Source organism: Chiloscyllium punctatum, chromosome 16 (assembly GCF_047496795.1).
Source record: "Chiloscyllium punctatum isolate Juve2018m chromosome 16, sChiPun1.3, whole genome shotgun sequence".
Taxonomy (NCBI): Eukaryota; Metazoa; Chordata; class Chondrichthyes; order Orectolobiformes; family Hemiscylliidae; genus Chiloscyllium; species Chiloscyllium punctatum.
In genome coordinates this window covers 18,150,219-18,168,715 of record NC_092754.1, presented here as the reverse complement: position 1 = coordinate 18,168,715, position 18,497 = coordinate 18,150,219, and the positions used below count along the sequence as shown (strand labels likewise).

The following is an 18,497-nucleotide window of genomic DNA, read 5'->3' as shown; positions in this document are numbered from 1 at the left end:
TTTTCCATTTCTGGTGACAGTTTCCAGATGGATGTTTACTACAAACCCATAACTACCTGGACTACACACCCTCCCACCTAATATCCTGTCAGAACACCATCTCATTCCGCCAATTCCTCCGCCACATCTGGTCGGATAAGTAAACATTCCACTCGCGAGCATCCCAGATGTCCACCTATTTCAAACGTGCTTTTCCTCCATCTGTCATCCAGAGAGTACTGCTGTAAACCCCCTCCAAATGCAATAAAAAGAGTCCGCCTTGTCCTCACCTACTACCCCACCATTCTCTGCATCCAACACATCATCCTTAGTCACTTCCACCAACTCCAACTAGACCCTACCACGAACATCTTCCCCTCCCCACCCCTCTGCCTTCTGCAAGGACCATTCCCTTCTACAGTCCTTGGCTTGCGCCACTCACCCCACCGAACCCCCCCCCCCCACCCCACCAATCCCAACCCCCACCCCCCCCAATCCTGATCCCCCCAGTACCTTCCCCTGCAACTGAAAAAGATGCAAAACCTGCCAGTACACCACCTCCCTCACCTCCATCCAAGGCCCCAAATAGCCCTTCCAGGTTAGACAGAGGTTCACTTGCCTCTCTTCCAACCTAGTTTACTGCAACCAGTGCTCCCGACGTGGTCTTCTCTGCATTGGGGAGATCAGAATGGTTCGCCGAGCATCTTAGCTGGGCCCACAGGGCTGATTGGACCTCCCAGTCACCGCCGATTTAAATTCCTCTTCCCACTCCATTTCTGACATGACTATCCTTGGTCTCCTCCATTGGCACAACAAACTAAACTGCAAATTGGAGGAACCACACCATCTTCCACCTGGGCAGCCGAAGGACTCAACATTGAGCTCTCCAATTTCAAATAACCTTCCTGCTCGTTCCCTGACTCCATTCCCAGCTGCACCGCTTCCTCCCTGCCACCAACCGGATTCATTCCTCCTATTGACCAATCAGGTCATGCTCTACCTGTATTCGAAGCTCCTTGGATGCTGCCTGAACTGCTGTGCTCTTCCAGCACCAATAATCCAGAATCTGGTTTCCAGCATCTGCAGTCATTGTTTCTACCTGTATTCACCTATCCCTACCTTAACTGCAGCTCTCCCTACACCCACCCCACCCCTGAAGAAGGGTTACACCTGAAGCCTGTCAACTGTGGATTCCAGCATCTGCAGCTTTATTGTCTCTAACCAAGACTCCTTCAACAGCACCTTCCAATCATCACTGAAACCCAACAGTGTGGAAATGTTTTGTCCAACAAGTCCATACAGACCTTCTGAAGAGTATCCCACCCAGATCCATTCCCTTATCCTATTATTTTACATTTCCCATGAATAATACACCTAACTTACACATCCCTGAATACGATGGGCAATTTAGCATGGCAAATTCACAAAACATGCACAATCTTTGGACTGTAGGAGGAAACCAGAACACCTGGAGAAAACCCACACAGACACGGGGACAATGTACAAGCTCCACACAGACAGTCACCCAAGACTGAAATTGAACCCGGGTCCATGATACTGAGAGGCAACAGTGCTGACCACTGAGCCACTGTGCTGCCCACAGGGTTTAATCTTGAACAACCAGAGGGGAAAAAAAAAGATACATGGAAACACCACTTCCACAAGTTCCTCCCCACTTCTCACTATCTTGACCTAAACTACATCACTATGCCAGCACTAGATCAAAATCTTGAAATCCCTTCCTAGTAACACTATGGACTCCAGCAGTTTGAGGCAGTAGCTCCTGCTAACTACCAAACTAATGCCATTTACAAATTCACTGATGGCACCACCATAGTCAGCCGAATCTCAGATGGCTATGAAATAGACTACAGCCAGGAGGTGAAAGACTGGAAAAATGGTGCATTGAGAACAATCTAGCTCTCAATGCCAGCAAAACAAAGGAACTCATTATTGACTTTCAGCGGGATGTTACTCATGCCCCTCTACACATTAACAGCACAGAGGTGGAACAGGTGGAGAGTGTCAAGCTCCTGGGAGTGGTCATCCACAACAAGCTTTCTTGGACTCTTCATGTGGACGCACTGATTACAAAGGTGGAAGTGAGCACTGCAGCTGCTGGAGATCAGAATCAAGATTAGAGTAGTGCTGGAATAGCACAGCAGGTCAGGCAGCATCCGAGGAGCAGGAAAATCGCATTTCGGGAAAAGCCCTTCATCAGGAAGTTGCCCGAAACGTCAATTTTCTTGTTCCTTGGATGCTTCCCAACCTGCTGTGCTTTTCCAGCACCACTCTAGTCTAGGTACTTGTTACAAAGGCCCAACTTTATCTTCTTCCTCAGGCAGCTGAGGAAATTTGGCATGACTGAATACCCTTCCCAACTTTTATAGGTGCGCTATCAAGAGCATTCTATCTGGATGTGTCACTACCTGGTATGACAACCGTACCATTCAAGATCGGAAACGGTTACAAAGAGTGATGAACTTGGCCTGGACAATCGCAAAGGCCAACCTCTCATCTATAGAATCCATCTACCAGGCCCACTGTCAAGGAAAGGCCGCCAGCATTCTCAAAGATCCATCCCACCCTGGCAATGTTTGTTTACAACCTCTACCATCAGGGAGAAGGTACAGAAGCCTGAACACACGCACAAGCCTGTTTCGAAAGTTTCTACCCTACTGTTGTTAGAATACTGAATGGACTTACAAACTCATAACATTCACCTGCACCTGTGTTCTTGCTGCTGTTTACCTATTACTTACTTATCTATACTACTTAACTCTGTGATCTGTCTGCATTGCTCGCAGACAAAGCTTTTCACTGTGCCTCTGTACACATGACAATAAATTCAATTCGATTCGATTCCTGTTTGGGGCATGCAAGATAGACAATAGTAGTCTTGGTAGCAACTGCCATTCAAAGAATAAACAGAAATTCTGATTACAAAGTCTCAAAATTCAGGTTTCTTTTTGGTTCAGACAGAATTCCTCATTAGCTAAATTACCGGAACCTTTGTGGCACTGACTACCCAAAAGGGGCTATTTCAGAAACACCGAAAGAAACTTGCAGCAATAAGAGGATAAAAACGGAGTAACAAATGGGAAATTGAATGGAACACTGAAACCATACAAAGGCAGCTTCAACGGAAAACTGGGAATCAAGAGAAAACCTAGCCATAAAACCTCACACAATGATATTTGGAATTGATGGAGTTTATAACAAAAACTGAAGCCTGGATAACAGTAATGAAAAATGGAGGCAATGTTGTCCATTCAAATAGAATTTGCCAGAACAAAAAACATTTAACCTAGATTCTAAGTAGAATTAGATGCTGTAAATTGATGTAAAAAGGTTCAAACAGAAAGCAGGTGTTCTCTTTTTTGTCTGTTTGGAAGTTACCAATTCTCAATTTAGTTGCTCTTTCCCATTGTGTTGAATATCTGTTCCTTTTAAACGTATCCTGCGCTTTAAGAACAGGATACCAAAATGTCCCGAGTGATAAACTTTCAGCATTCTATGAAGCAAGCTAGCTTATGGGAAAATTGGCAGGGCAACTCAAAATACAATTGGCTTGAGTTAATATACAATATGTTGAGCGTTAATATACAACAGGGATCTACCCGCCTCTTCCCCATTATTTCTAGGCCCCATCCAATTTCTCACGAGAAGTCACTTAGCATCAGACAAGCAAAAGGCAGAGATTTAGAAATCAAACCAAGGATGCATATTCAAACATGGAAAATAGCAGTAGGCCACTTGGCCTTTCAAGCCTGCTTAGCCATTCAATATGATCATGGCTGATCATCCAATTCAGTACCCTATTCTCACTTTCTCCCCATAACCTTTGATTCCTTTAACCCTTATAACTATCCAATCCCTCCCTCAAAAATGCAAAATGCTCCATGATGTTTTTATTACACCAGTGATGTGTGCGCACAGGATCAGTATTTTGAGGCAACAAATATTCAAATGCTCACTTCGTAACTGTCAGTTGAGGTAACACTACGTGACTCAGACCAATCAAATTAATGAAAACTAAGTGAATTATACAAGTTATACTGTACTGTAAAAATTATATCCAGACATAGGGCGAAAGAAAAAACTATCTTCCAAGATTTTAATGCACTTTTGTTTTGTTTTATGAAAGGCCATAGACTTGAAACGTTGATCCATTGCTCTCCATAACGTTGCCCGACTGATGTGCTTTTCCAGCACTTGTTCCTGTTTCAGATTTCCAATCTCTGCAGTATTTTGTTTGTTTCAATAATTAAGAAGCCCGATTTAGTCTTCAGTCTGTACTGAGACACATTGTGAACTGAGCTAAAAGTAGTGGCAACTCATTTCAACTCCTGGACTAGCAATTCAGTGAGGACTCCTTCTCATTGTTGGCCGGTAATACCTGCAAGTAGACATCAGGTTCAGGTACAAATTATTAAGTAGCCTGGTGAAACTCAATCTACAATGCAAGAATAATCGCACTTACACAGCACAATTGACAGTAAAACTTTGCAAGGGATTCATGGGATTGTAATTTGTAACGAAGACACTGATGCACTTGGACAAATACAAGTTTTAGCACATCAGAAAGAAAGATGGGAGGGTTTAGGAAGAGAGACCTATATCTAAGGAGGATTGAAGAATTGGCCAATGGTAGGGAAGGAAACCAGGATGCACAATGTACTGAACAGAAGGAACACAGATCTTGGAGAATTTTAGAAGTGGAGACTACAAACAGTTGAAGGCCAAAGAGGGAGATGTAGACACCACAATGAAATAAAAAAATTTAATAATTTGAACAGAATGAATTGCCAGTAGATCAAGAAACCAGAAATCGATACCAGTGGAGCTAGAGTCAAAATTTACAAGAGTGGAGGGAAAATCAAAATTACAGAAGCACATTTACAAAAATGTATTCACATTAATACTCCAAATTTAAACCTATTGTTGTACAATCCTGTGTGAATAAAAACATAACACACAGATGTGTCTTTCTTTTTTGTCAATTTTATTGAAGATAATTTGTACAAAAGTTCAGACTAGCCATATGGTTAGTCTTCATCCTCCTCCTCCTCTTCATCCTGATTGATCTGGAAGTACCGAAGCTCGTAGCTCTCTTTGCTATTTGCAACCACGCGAAGCCAGTCACGCAGGTTATTTTTCTTGAGGTACTTCTTGGTGAGGTATTTCAAGTACCTGTAAAACAAAAAGACAACCAGTTCAAAAGATAACACCAGGGTTAACCGCGAGGTTAGACTCCCTGACATTGTCTTACTCCTATTCCTCGGCTCCCTGACCTCAAAACATATTCCATTGGCCCCAAAGCCTTTGAAAATCTAAACATGCCAACTATACCATTTAAGATCGGAGGTGGTTACATAGAGTGGTGAATTCAGCCCTGACAATCACAAAGGCCAACCTCCATGTCAAGGTAAGGCCGCCAGCATTCTCAAAAATCCATCACACCCTGGCAATATTTTTCTACAATCTCTACCACTGGGAAGAAGGTACAGAAGCCTGGACACACGCATCAGCCAGTTTCAAAACAGTTTCTACCCTACTGTTGTTAGAATACCGAATGGACTCAAACGCTTGACATTCGCCTGTACCTGTGTTTTTGTTTTTACCGCTGTTTACCTATTATTTACTTATCTATGCTATTTAACTCTGTGATCTGCCTGTATTGCTTGCAAGACAAAGCTTTTCACTGTGCCTCAATACACATGACAACAAATTCAATTCAATCCGAACACTGAAACAATTGAAAAGGAAGCCACGTTCATTTGTCCCATATTGATTCACAGCCTTTCACACTTTTACTATGTGAAATTTAACACCAGACACTAACAGCCAAACTTAAAGGGTAAAGGTTGCCCCCTGATTGCAAACAAGTTCCATTCTTGAAGCCGTTGGCTAGTCGATTTGTCCACAAGTCAGGACACAATGCAGAGGAATAGAAAAGTGCTTTAACTACAGAAAACGCTTTTTACTCAGATCTTTAAAATTACACCTTTATATGAGATTGCGCTCATAAATACAAGTGTTCATAAGTTGGACACTTTAAGTCCGAGACCTCCTGTGTTACCATGGAACACAAACAGCTGTGACATTGACCATTGAGATTTCTCTAGCTTTTGTCCAGATATCTGTGCTGAGGGGTACAAATCAACATCCTTTCAGACTGGAGGCCCTTGACCAGTGGTGCGCCCCAAGGATTGGCATTAGGTCCACTGCTTTGAATGTAAGAGGTATGGTTAGTAAGCTTGCAAACAATACCAAAATTGGTGCGGACAGCAAAGGTAGTTACCTCGGAATAAAACAGGATCCTGATCAGATGAGCTGAAGAGTGGCAGATGGAGCTCAATATAAGTAAATGCAAGGTGTTACATTTAGGTAGGGCAAATCAGGACAGGACTTATACACTTAATGGTAAGGTCCTGGGTAATGTTGCCAAACAAAGACTTTGGAGTGCAGATTCATAGTTCTTTGGAAGTAAAGTTACAGTTAGACAAGGTAGTGAAGGTGGCATTTGATGCACTTGCCTTTATTGATCAATGCATTGAGTATGAGTTGAGGGATCATGTGGGCTGTACAGGATAATGGTTAGATCATTTTTGGAATACTGCATTCAACTCTGGTCGCACTGCTACAGGAAACTTGAAAGGGCTCAGAAAAGATTTACAAGGATGTTGCCAGGGTTGGATGGGATAAACTATAGGGAGTGGCTGAATAGGTTGGGGTTATTTTCCCTGAAGTGTCAGAGGCTGAGGGGTGACCTTAGAGGTTTATGAAATCATGAGGGGCACAAATAGAGTGAATGGTCATGTTTTTCCTCCAGGGCAGGGGAGTCATAACTAGAGGGGATAATTTTAAGGTGAGAGGGGAAAGATTTAAAACAGGCCTAAAGGGCAACTTTTCCCACACAAAGGGTGGTATGTGCATGGAACAAGCTACCAGAGGAAGAGGACGACATGGGTACAAATACAACATTTAAAAGGCATGTGCATGGGTATATAAATTGTAACTGTTTAGGGGGATATGGCCCATAATTAATCTAGTCCCATTTGTCAGTTAAGGATATCTGGTTGGCATGGAAAAGTTGGACAACCAAGACGTACACCCCTATGACTCTATGATCTAGAGTTTATTTTTTCAATGTAATTAAATAGTACTGTACAAGTAAGTTCTCCATTTTGAGGGGAGGGTTCCAGCTTTTAAATAGAGGAACCTTGATTATCCGAATACCAATTATCCAAAAATCGGATTATTCAAAAGAGATCTCGAGGTCTCAATAGAAACATTACATCACAGACGTGTTTCCAACAGTGACCGCATCTTTTGTCTACAGTGATTAAACAGGGACCGTCTCCAAATGACTGACCTCCTACCCTCCCTCTCTCACCCTACACATTCCCTGGAGCTCTGCAGAGGGGTGTACTCTAAAACACCTCCCCTCTCCCTTCTTCCCCCCCCACATAATCTGACCAACATTACCTGTACAGGGCAGAGGTGGAACCTGTCAAAACGTTGCAGTAGAAAGTTGTGCGCGAGCTATTTGGTGACTTACCCCACAAAGGCAGCAGCAGTCTTATTGCTGGTGTCCCGTCTGGCTGCCCCGGAGAGGGGGGCGAAGGGGCAGTGTTGGACAGGGTTGGGAGACAGGCGGAGCAGTGTTGGACAGGTTTGGTGGGCGGTGTCGGATGGGTGGGGCGTGGGCAGGAGCGCGGTGTAGGATGCGATTGATCGGGTGAGGGGTAGTGTTGGCTGGGGACAGGGCAGTGTTGGGGGCAGGGTCTCAAGCGCTGTATGCTTCTGCAGTCTCCTGAACGGGGAGCAGACTTTAAAAGCTCCGAGCCCAGAGGAAAGGCATTTAATCAATTAACCAAGTAATCAATTATCTGAACAAAATAGTGCCCACCGATCATGTTTGGATAATCGAGGTTCCCTTTTCTATTATTCTACATTTTCATTCACAATCAAAGCTAACATTCTCAGGGGCATCAAATACATATGCAGTGCAACAATTAAAACTATTTCAAATTCCAGAAAATTGAAATGACATACACGTACAATTTAGCTGCAAATAAAATGAAATTATTGTCAACATCAGACAGCTATACAAATCATTCAACTTGCAGGTATTACAAAGTATTTACAGCACAGTATTCAACTCAAAAAAAGGTTGTTTTGGTACTTTCGTTGTACGCAAGCTAAGTCCTCATTCAATTCTCTTCACCTTCCCCTTTCATTATCTCTCTCCATTCCTGCGTCATTCATGTTTTTGTTTATCTTCTTCAATGCATCCAAGAGATACAGCCTCAACTATTCCTTGTGGCAGTAAGTTTCACATTTCTTGAAAAGTTTGTCTAAAACTCCCTACTGAATTTAAAGCAACTTATGGTCCTCAGTTCTAACTGCAGCCACAGCCACAGCCACACATATCCTCTCTATTAAATCTTTCCATTACCCTGAAGACCTCCATCAGGTAATCTTTCAGTGTTCTCTTTTCCAGACAAAAAAAGAGCCCCAGCTGATCAATCTTTCTCAATCGGCACAACCTTTTAGTTCAGATATAATTCAATAAATCCTTTCTTGTTCCTTTTCCAATAACTTTAGGTCTGTTTTGAGAGATACACTCCAGGCCTCTGCATTGTACTCTACATGTGCTCAAACTCGGCTCTATACAAGTTTAAAAAAACATCTTTACTTTTCACTTCTATTCCTATATGCTCTTTATTGTGCATTAACTTTTATCACTATCTTAGCAATTTGTACAACTGCATGTCCAGATCCCCCCATTCCTCCACCCAGGTTAGGTACTTGTTTTCCCAATAAGTATGTGATCACTTTCTTCCCCATCCCGAAATGAGCTACTCCATTTACCAATTACACACAATACTCCATTCATCCAATGCCCATCTCCACCTTCACACCCCAATATTAATTACACTTCTTACTTTAGGATTATTCACAAATATTAAAACTGTGCCTTTGTTTTCAGAGCCCAGTGAGTAGTAGTGGTCCAGCACTTTCCAACTTTTAGCACCCAAATAACCAACCTTACTCAGTTCAATGTCCACAAACATAAAGACCCAAACATTAAAAGGTATCTGCAAAAGAACTTATCCTTGTAATACATCACACATTCACATCATGCTTTCCTTGTCTGACTCACCTCTTAGAAAATGGAACCTCAGAGGTAACAGTGATCTTACTCTTGTTCCTCTCAATGGTTACCACATTGCCTAAGTTTCCAGCTTTACCATTCACTTTTATGCGTTCCTGCAGGAACTGCTCCTGTAAGACAAATAATTAATGAGATTAGGGTAAATTTTCAATAATACACGTGTAGCTGGACTAGCAGTGTACCTTTTGTATTAACAATGTTGTTACCAAATGGGAAAGAGCACTGTCTGGTTTATCAATGAGCTATATGGAATGTAGGGAAGCTCTCAATTGCTACCCAATGAAGCTTAATGGAAAGCAGGCAGCGTGCAGGTTAAGCAAAACCTGAATAGGATTTAGCTTTGATTGACCAGGCAAGGGTGGCTAACATTATACCCAAGCATGTAAACTGGATAAAGTACTCGAACATGTACACTCGCAAAGGGTCTTCAACAAACTAAAACAAAGGACAATGATTAAAACTATTTTATAATGTAACTTTCGACAAGGCAATATTCGAAAATTCAGTTTTAAAAAACTCCAGAAACATCCAACTTGACAAATCTGGCTGCGATACAGACACTGTGCCTAATGGTGCTAATACATCCAGCACTGGCACACTATCAATGCCACACCATATACAAAGATGCAGATCTGTGTTTCAGTTAGTCAGGTCACAGGAAGCAATTCTGTCACTTGAAATTTGATGGAGTGGGAGAAATACTTGTTTCTTTCCCAGTAACTTGGCTTTATTTTCAAGAGTCTGTATAAATATAAAGAGCTGTTACTGCATCCCATTGGATTATGAGACAGCTAGGTTTCAGACCTAGGTTCCAGTTCTGATAACACTGCATAAAGATAGTTACAGGTCAGTCAGTAGCCAGTGGGAATGAACATAGAATATTACAGCGCAGTACAGACCCTTCATCCCTCGATGTTGCACCAACCTGTCATACCAATCTGAAGCCCATCTAGCCTATGCTATTCCATGTACGCCCGTATGGTGAATGAGGAACATTAAAAAGCAGCAAGAACAGGTCAAAACACCCCTCAAGCCTACTCTGCTATAGAAGATTGTGGCTGACCTTCAGTATAAACTTTACTTTCCCATAATATCGCCATTTAGAGAATCACAAGAAATTCTAGCACCTTAAACTGCATTGATCGGCACGCGGTTTTCTGCAGTTAAACTGCAGCTCCCAAGAAGCTGGACTGAATTGCAATATGCATGACAGAATAGGAGTTAGATTAGAAGCAGCAATTCTGAGCAGCAATCAGATGGGCCACAGGTATTGTTTTAGCAAATTACTTTTTAATCAGAAAAATATAAACAATTTATCTTGAAAACAACATTTTTGAAAAATTCAATTTGGCCTCATGAGCAGCACTGTTCAGTAAAATGTTAGGCAGCCAGCTGTATACTGTACTGCACAGCTTTAATTAGATTAGAACTTGGAGATTGTTCCTGCTATACATCAATTTTCTCATCACAGCACAAAACTATATTTTCAGTAATCCTTTTGATTTTATTCACCTGACTTACATATTCTGATTACTTGAGAAACATATTACTTGTTAGCAGCAGATGCGAACGGTTTGAGAAACATTAATGGTTTACCTACTACATGCACATTGGGTGAACTCTTATTAGCCACAAAAGGGATAAAATCCTGAATTTCTGAACCACAAAAGAGGACCACGATCAACCAAGTTCGCTCAGATAGTGAGCCAAAAACATCAACCTCAAATACATTCCCTTACACTGTTCTTCATCATCTTGAGCATAAAGGTTCACAAAATTAAAACCCTCATGTCAGAAGCAGGATTCATTTTAAAGGAAGGCACTCCAAACTATCCTCTTATGAAATGTCACAGAAGGGAGTTCCAAATGACCCATTCTATTTTCACCAAATCAACACTCTGAAAAAAAGCACAATACTCATTGTACAAGAGAGAGCTCTTGAAGTTAAACCAAAATCACTCAATTATTTCCAAACGTTTTGCTCAAGCAACACCACCAGTGGATAAATGCACTCTGATATACCACTGTGCAAAGTCTTAAATTTCTGTTGGTGGTGCTCTTCCGTGACTCAGTCAGTCAGTGTGGAAGAGGAAGGGGAATCAGGATGCAAAAACTCCCAAAATCAATCTGCATAGTAGGGAAGGGCATAGTCAATGAAAGTCACCAAACGGCCCAGATTTACAGGCGCTGATTAGATATCCCTGTTTCAAACCACACAAAGGAGGAGGAAAGAACATCACCTCTCTCAATCAAGGTGATCTCAAAGTTGGCCAAAATGCATTCCATATGGACATTATTGGTGGCTAATGGCACAGATCTAAGATATGCATAGCCCAGCACCACACAAAGAAATGTGCAAGTGCACACAAGAGGAAGCCAAAGGATCATATCAAACTGTGACAGATCATCTGTGCTCTATGCTGACAAAAACACCTCAAAAGCCACATTTAGGCTGCACGTGAATACTATTTTGTGACAGAAAATAGGCAATAAACAACAGTCCCCATCTCAACCACCCTGCCAATTCACAGAACAGGCAACCCTTTATGACAACAACTCCTCTGAAATCCTCCAAACTGGTTTCCACGAGAGCAGCAATTTAGGTTTGAGAAAAATGGAAAAAGACAATGACTGCGATACATCACTCTCTTCAGCTTTGGACATGATCCAAACATCCCAACGTCTATCCCGCTTGCACTCAATTTTACTCATGCCAATAAAATCACTAACGACATCTCTTTCCACCTCGCAGTCAGCATGGAAACTTCCAAGATTCATCCATAGCCCTGTCCTCTTCCTCGTCTACATGCGGCCTCTTGGTGACTTCAACAATGGCAGGACCAACCTCCATATGTTTACTGCTGGTACATAGATCCATTTCACAAGTTCCATGGTCTCACTGCTGCAAATCATATCCAAAATCTAGTCCTACTTGCCCCAGATAACTACCAGGAAGATTAAAGCGATTGTCTACAGCGCTAACACAAACACTGCAATCACACCGACACCAGCCCTCTCCAGACTCTTCCTTGGAAACAACTTCAACACATCATTCTACAAATTAAGCATTGAACACAATACTTTCTCCATCACAAGGTAATGCTGTCCACATACATAACTGCCAATCATACAGATCTATGTTCAACGTTCTATTCTCATGTCATCTCTAGACTTAACGCGGAAGTGCCAGTGTTGGACTGGAGTGGACAAAATGAAAAATCACTAGGTTTAGTCCAAACAGTTTCAAATAAACCTAAAACCCAATGTGGTGTGATTTTTGACCGCTGGGCATGATAAATCAAATGCTCATGTAGCCAACCGCCCACCTTCCAAACCTACACTGTCAGAATCGATCACAATTCATGAACCCACGTCCTTGCTAACCCAGTGCCTTAAAACTTAACATATCATTTTCATATTTAATCACTTCAGTCCTTGCCTACAAACATCTTTGTTTCATTTTTAAAAACTTATTCATGTGAGAGATGTGGGCGTCGCTAGCTGGCCAGCATTTATTGTCCATCCCTACGTGTCCTTGAGGAGGTGGTGAACTGCCTTTTTGAACCGCTGAAGTCCACCTGCTGTATGTTGATCCACAATGCTATAAGGGAGGGAATTCCAGGACTTTGACCCAGCGACAGTGAAGGAACAACGATATATTTCCAAGTAAGGATGGCGAATGGCTTGGAGAGGAACTTATAGGTCACGGTGTTCCCACATATCTGCTGTCCTTGTCCCTCTAGATGGAAGTAGCCGTGGATTTGGAAGATGCTGTCAGAGGATCTTTGGTGAATTCCTGCAGTGCATCTTACACACTGCTGCCACTGAGTGTCGGTAGTGGATCTGCATGGGTTTCATCATCTCCCAGCACCCCCATTGCGCAAAACACTGGATCAAACATTTGCTCGTCTCGTGGACACCACCATGGGCTTGGCTTAATGACTAACTTCTATATACTTTTATGTAACACGTTTGGATGTTTCCATAACAAAAGTATGCAAAGCTATTGTTCTGAAGTAGCATATAGCACTCAAATTACCATGACGATACAAACGTGTGTCAGATATGATAGCATACTGATTACAAGACTGGACTAAAAATCTAGAGGCCTGCACCAACAATCCAAACATGAATGCCAACTCCATCATGGCAGATGAGAAATTTAAAACCTGTTGTTATGAACTAAATCTGTAATAATGGCTAATATCAGAAATGGTCAACATGATATAAGTAGATTCTTCTAAAAATCCATCTACTACACTAATGCAGGGAAAGAAATCTGTCATGGTTTCCTAGTCTGTGCCTGCATGCACGAAAGCAATATGCTTGATCCTTAAATACCCTCTGACACGCCCAACAAGCCACTCACTTCATAATAAAAACACCATTTGAAAGATTAGAATTGACATTTCGACTACAGTGCACAACTTTGCCAGGGCTTCTTAGACAGCAACTCATTTTGGGGAACGCTGCAACACATTCGAAATTCCAATAAATCACATAATATCATGACTGACAATTAAAACTGTATTACTGCTCCATTATCACCCAATGTGTCATAACCCTGAAACTCCCTACCCAACAGCAACGAGTGTAACTTCATCACACTTACTGCAGTGGTTCAAGAAGACAGTTTTCCCATCTTCTCCAATCCACCACCTAAAAGTACAGTCAAATATTAAGTGCTATCAGCAAAGCTAGTGAATAGATTTTAAAAAGGCAACATAGTTTACAATCATCACAGCATGGAGAACAATTCTGATTCTATAACAATGCCCAGAATCTGTCCACCATAGATCTGAAAAACAGAAGCGTGAAGAAAAACAGGTACCACTTTCTATTTGGGAAGTGGGCACAGATTCAAATTGGCACAGGAATACTGGACAACTGGAAAGCACATTAGAATGTCCTTTCTCAAAGCATATAGACACCAATACGCTTATTAGTGACAACAGTTTAAATTAAACAGTTATGTCAACATGCAAATATTTTCCAACCATCCACACAAGCATAAGCAGTACCATGTAGAGATTTTGTGTTATGGGTGTCACATTACAACACAGCATTGGCAATTAACCACAACTACAGCCAAAATGTACCAAAGGATGCTCCATGTCCCGTATATCCTCTGTACAGAAGAACCTCAATTATCTGAATGACATGGGCGTGGAGTATTTTGTTTGGATAACTGAATGCCTGATAGCACAGTTTAGCCAAGCATCGGGACCTTGTCCAGATAATCCAAAATCTGGATAATCGAAAGCTAGATAATCATGGTTCCTCTGTACTTATTGTAGCCAACAAGTAGTGACCAGGAATATCGCCAACTCACCCAAAGTTGCCACAGTCCTGTTGTGTACAATTACAAAAGTGAGCTACACTGCAGTCAGGTTTAATTTATTGAAAAGACCCAGAAAATACTAGATAAACTTACAAAATTGGAGGCATCCATGATGCCATCTTCTACTGGATGCGTGCAGTCCAAGGTGAACTTTAGCACTTGCTTCTTCTTCTTGCCTCTTGTCAGAAGCTTCTTCTGCAAAGCAAAAGGTGAAGACAATGGGTTATTGGTCATGGGAAGTGCTCAGGGCAGGAAGAAAAGGGGGGAGACACAGACAGAGAGACAGGCAGGCGCAGAGAGAGCGCGAGAGCCAGAGGCAGGCGCAGAGAGAGAGAGAGAGAGAGAGAGAGAGAGAGACACACACACAGAGGCAGGCACAGAGGGAGAGAGAGAGAGAGAGAGAGAGAGAGACAGAGGCAGGCAGAGAGAGAGAGAGAGAGAGAGAGAGAGAGAGAGAGGGAGGCAGACGCAGAGAGAGAGAGAGAGAGGCAGGCACAGAGAGAGAGAGAGAGAGAGAGACAGAGGCAGGCAGAGAGAGAGAGAGACAGAGGCAGGCAGAGAGAGCGAGAGAGAGACAGAGGCAGGCGCAGAGAGAGAGAGAGACAGAGAGAGAGAGAGGGGCAGGCACAGAGAGAGAGAGAGAGAGAGAGAGAGAGAGAGAGAGAGAGAGAGAGAGACAGAGGCAGGCAGAGAGAGAGAGACAGAGGCAGGCAGAGAGAGAGAGACAGAGAGAGAGAGAGAGAGACAGAGGCAGGCGCAGAGAGAGAGAGACAGAGAGAGAGAGAGAGAGAGGCAGGCACACAGAGAGAGAGAGAGACAGAGGCAGGCAGAGAGAGAGAACGAGAGAGACAGGCAGGTGCAGAGAGAGAGACACACAAAGACAGGCAGGCGGAGACAGAGACAGACAGGCGGGTGCAGAGAGAGAGCGCGAGCGAGAGAGAGAGAGCGTGTGTGAGAGAGCGAGAGAGAGAGCGAGACACAGATGCACAAGGTCAAACAAGTTCCATTCTATACTGTTTTCTACAGCACTACAATCCTAATTACAAAAATAACTGATAATACGCGTCACAACAGCATTTAATTAAGTTGTCAAATTAAGACTTCGGGACCCCAGGAAAGTAGGGAACCTCATGCGTGTATCAACTGCAATTTTCTACATAGATACTTGCTACCAAGAGGTTATGCTGCACACATGCATTCCACAGAACAAGAGATGATTTAAAAAGAGCAAACAAGCTCTGATACAAAAACGGAAGGAAGGTAGGTTAATGAGATTGCATTGCATCCGATGACAGAAAACTCGACCAGAGGGCAATAATTTACAGACTGAAGATATACTGCGTTCTTCAGATTATCTCAGTAATTTATGAAACACCAAATTACATATCCTTGTACTCATACCACTAAATTGGAATACTGTAGGTTCAATTCACACTCCCGAACAATAACACGTTGTTCTAGTTTAACACTTCAGTGCTGTTCTGAAGTGAGGTAATAAACTGAAACTATATGCATCATACAAATGAACAAGATTAATTTTAAGAAGTGGCCATAATTTATCCCCAATACCATCAAAACAGCTTCGCTGCTCCAACCAGTGTTTGCAGAAAATTGACAGCAAACATCCCCATTCAGGGAGTCACATCAAAATGTCAGTTACTTTCTAAGCAATGAATTTACAGTTGATATTTTACACAAGTATGGGATCCACTTCAATTAGCACAGGACAAGGAGGAATAACGTCAAAAACAAATAATCCAGAGGGGTTAGGAAGTACATCCCCAAACAAACTTTAGCTCAATAATCTTAAAATTAGATTAACAGCTTTTCACTGGTCAAGTATACAAAACGGAGAGTGTTATATGGCCTGTTATTGGGTTATAACGACTATGAAGGCAATGCAAAGAATTGAAGTGAAGGTAGCAGGACTGGTTCTAGATTAGTCCACTAGACGGGAACTGGCAAGACATTGCATCGTGGAAGGCTTCACAGTCGACCCAAATGCAGCTTCTTTTTTCCCAAAGTGGGTGGGGGAGGAGAGATAGTGTGAAAGGGAGAAGGGGGAAAACGGAAGTACCAAAGTCATTAGGATTAATACAAAAACCAAAAAAAAAAGGCTTCCTGCAATCACGTTCACCAAATGGCCGAATGATACAGCAGTAACAGAGTATTCAATCGAACATGTTGTGAAACTGCAGTTTAGTTAAAGAAATGCGGCGTTCTGAATCCGAAAGTCAGTGGCAGGGTCGAAACCATCATTTAACAAGAAAATTTACTTTATATTTTATTGATTTTTAAACAGAAAAGTTTTTAAACTTTGTCAAACACGTGCAACACACGCGGGGAGAGTTTCGGAGGGCCTTTCCACTTGGGGTGGGATGAGCAGAGACGATTCCTCCGGGGGTCAGCCTCAAAGGCAGAGAGTTGTGGAGCTTCGGAGACGCGGAGCTCGAAATCGGTCTCCACTCCCACCCGGAGGCCGTGGCCCAGAGCTCAGGCCTGCTCCCACCGGTCTCCCACATACACCCCATCAGCGGCGGAAGGACAAGAACCGACCATTCCAAACACACCGCCGTGAAAGGACCAAAGCCCCACAACTGCGAGGACCGGTGCAAAGCACGCAAACCCCCTCTGGGGAAGCTCAGGTATGAACAGCGCGGTCGGACTCACCGCAGGAGCCATGTCTGCACAAGATGGCGGTGCGAAAAGAGAGAAAGATCACGTCGCGCCTGCGTAATACGTTATCGCTCGTCATCGCGGAACTGGCCACTCACAGCGTAGAGAAGAACGCATGCGTATTACCAACCGGGCAAAACAGACCACAGCTCAGAGCGTGTTACCATATGGGCAAGACCAATCGAAATACAGAGAGGAGCGCATGCGTCTTGACATGTCACTAGAAAACCAATGATAGGACAGACACGATTCGCATGCGCATTACTGCTTGGGTGTTCAATCTGTTGTGCAGTGTTCCGTACTAGGGGGCCGGGCGGGGAGAAGAGAATTCCATCTTTGCGTTATCCATTGATAAGGCTGCTTTTAAAGAAACAGGCACCAGAATCAAAGAATTAGAAAATAATTCAAGGCAGAGGAAGCCATTTGGCCCATCTCTGCCAGTACAAAAGCACAATACTGCAGTCGACGAAGAATTGAAAGTTGAAAACAGATAATCAATAATCTATGGCCTTTCATTCTTTAGCCATAGTATTCCATTGTTGTCACTCCATGGTCTTCCAGCCTCCTGCTTGTGTACCCAATGTTCTTTACCCATAGTCCAGCAATTTAAAAAAATCAAGTATTTATCCAATTCTGTTTTGAAATTATTATTCACTGTAAATTTTTTCATGGAATGTGGGTGCTATTGGCTAAAAAAAACAATTGTAACCAATCCCGAGTTGTCATTTGAGGAGGTGGCAATGTGCTGCTTTCTTAAACCATTGCACTCCATTTGGTGTAAGTACCCACACAAGCTGTTAGGAAGGATTTTTACCTTCAGTGAAGAAACACCAATGTAGTTCTATGTCAACTTGTTGCATGGCTTGGACAGGAACTTGCAGGTTGTCATGTACCCATGCGGCTGCTGCCATTGTTTACAGTATATCACAGGTTTAGAAGTTGCTTTTCAAGAAGCCTTTCTAATTCAGTGAGCAACAAGAAGTTCTCATGGAGGAATTCTGATCCTGGTCAACTTGAGGACATTTACTATAAAACGACCGACTCCCACAGCTACCTAGACTACACCTCCTCCCACCCTGCCTCCTGTAAAAACGCCATCCCATATTCCCAATTCCTTTGTCTCCGCCACATCTGCTCCCAGGAGGACCAGTTCTAATACCGTGCAACTCAGATGGCCTCCTTCTTCAAAGACTGCAATTTTTCCCCCAGACGTGATCGACGATGCCCTCCACTGCATCTCCTCCACTTCCCACTCCTCCGCCCTTGAGCCCCACCCCTCCAATCGCCACCAGGACAGAACCCCACTGGTCCTCACCT

At 42.9% G+C, this 18,497-nt stretch overlaps 1 protein-coding gene across 1 annotated transcript; it reads right to left on the bottom strand.

Annotated features, from left to right (window-relative positions):
- Positions 1-4,963: 4,963 nt before the first annotated feature.
- On the bottom strand, positions 4,964-17,289 carry rpl22 (ribosomal protein L22). The gene is made up of 4 exons (XM_072586334.1): positions 17,175-17,289; positions 14,598-14,699; positions 9,152-9,273; positions 4,964-5,172 (listed from the first exon to the last, which is right to left on the bottom strand). Exons 1-4 carry the CDS (start codon positions 17,184-17,186, stop codon positions 5,028-5,030), a joined length of 381 nt encoding a protein of 126 aa, XP_072442435.1. The 5' UTR covers positions 17,187-17,289; the 3' UTR covers positions 4,964-5,027.
- Between the last annotated feature and the right edge of the window lie 1,208 nt (positions 17,290-18,497).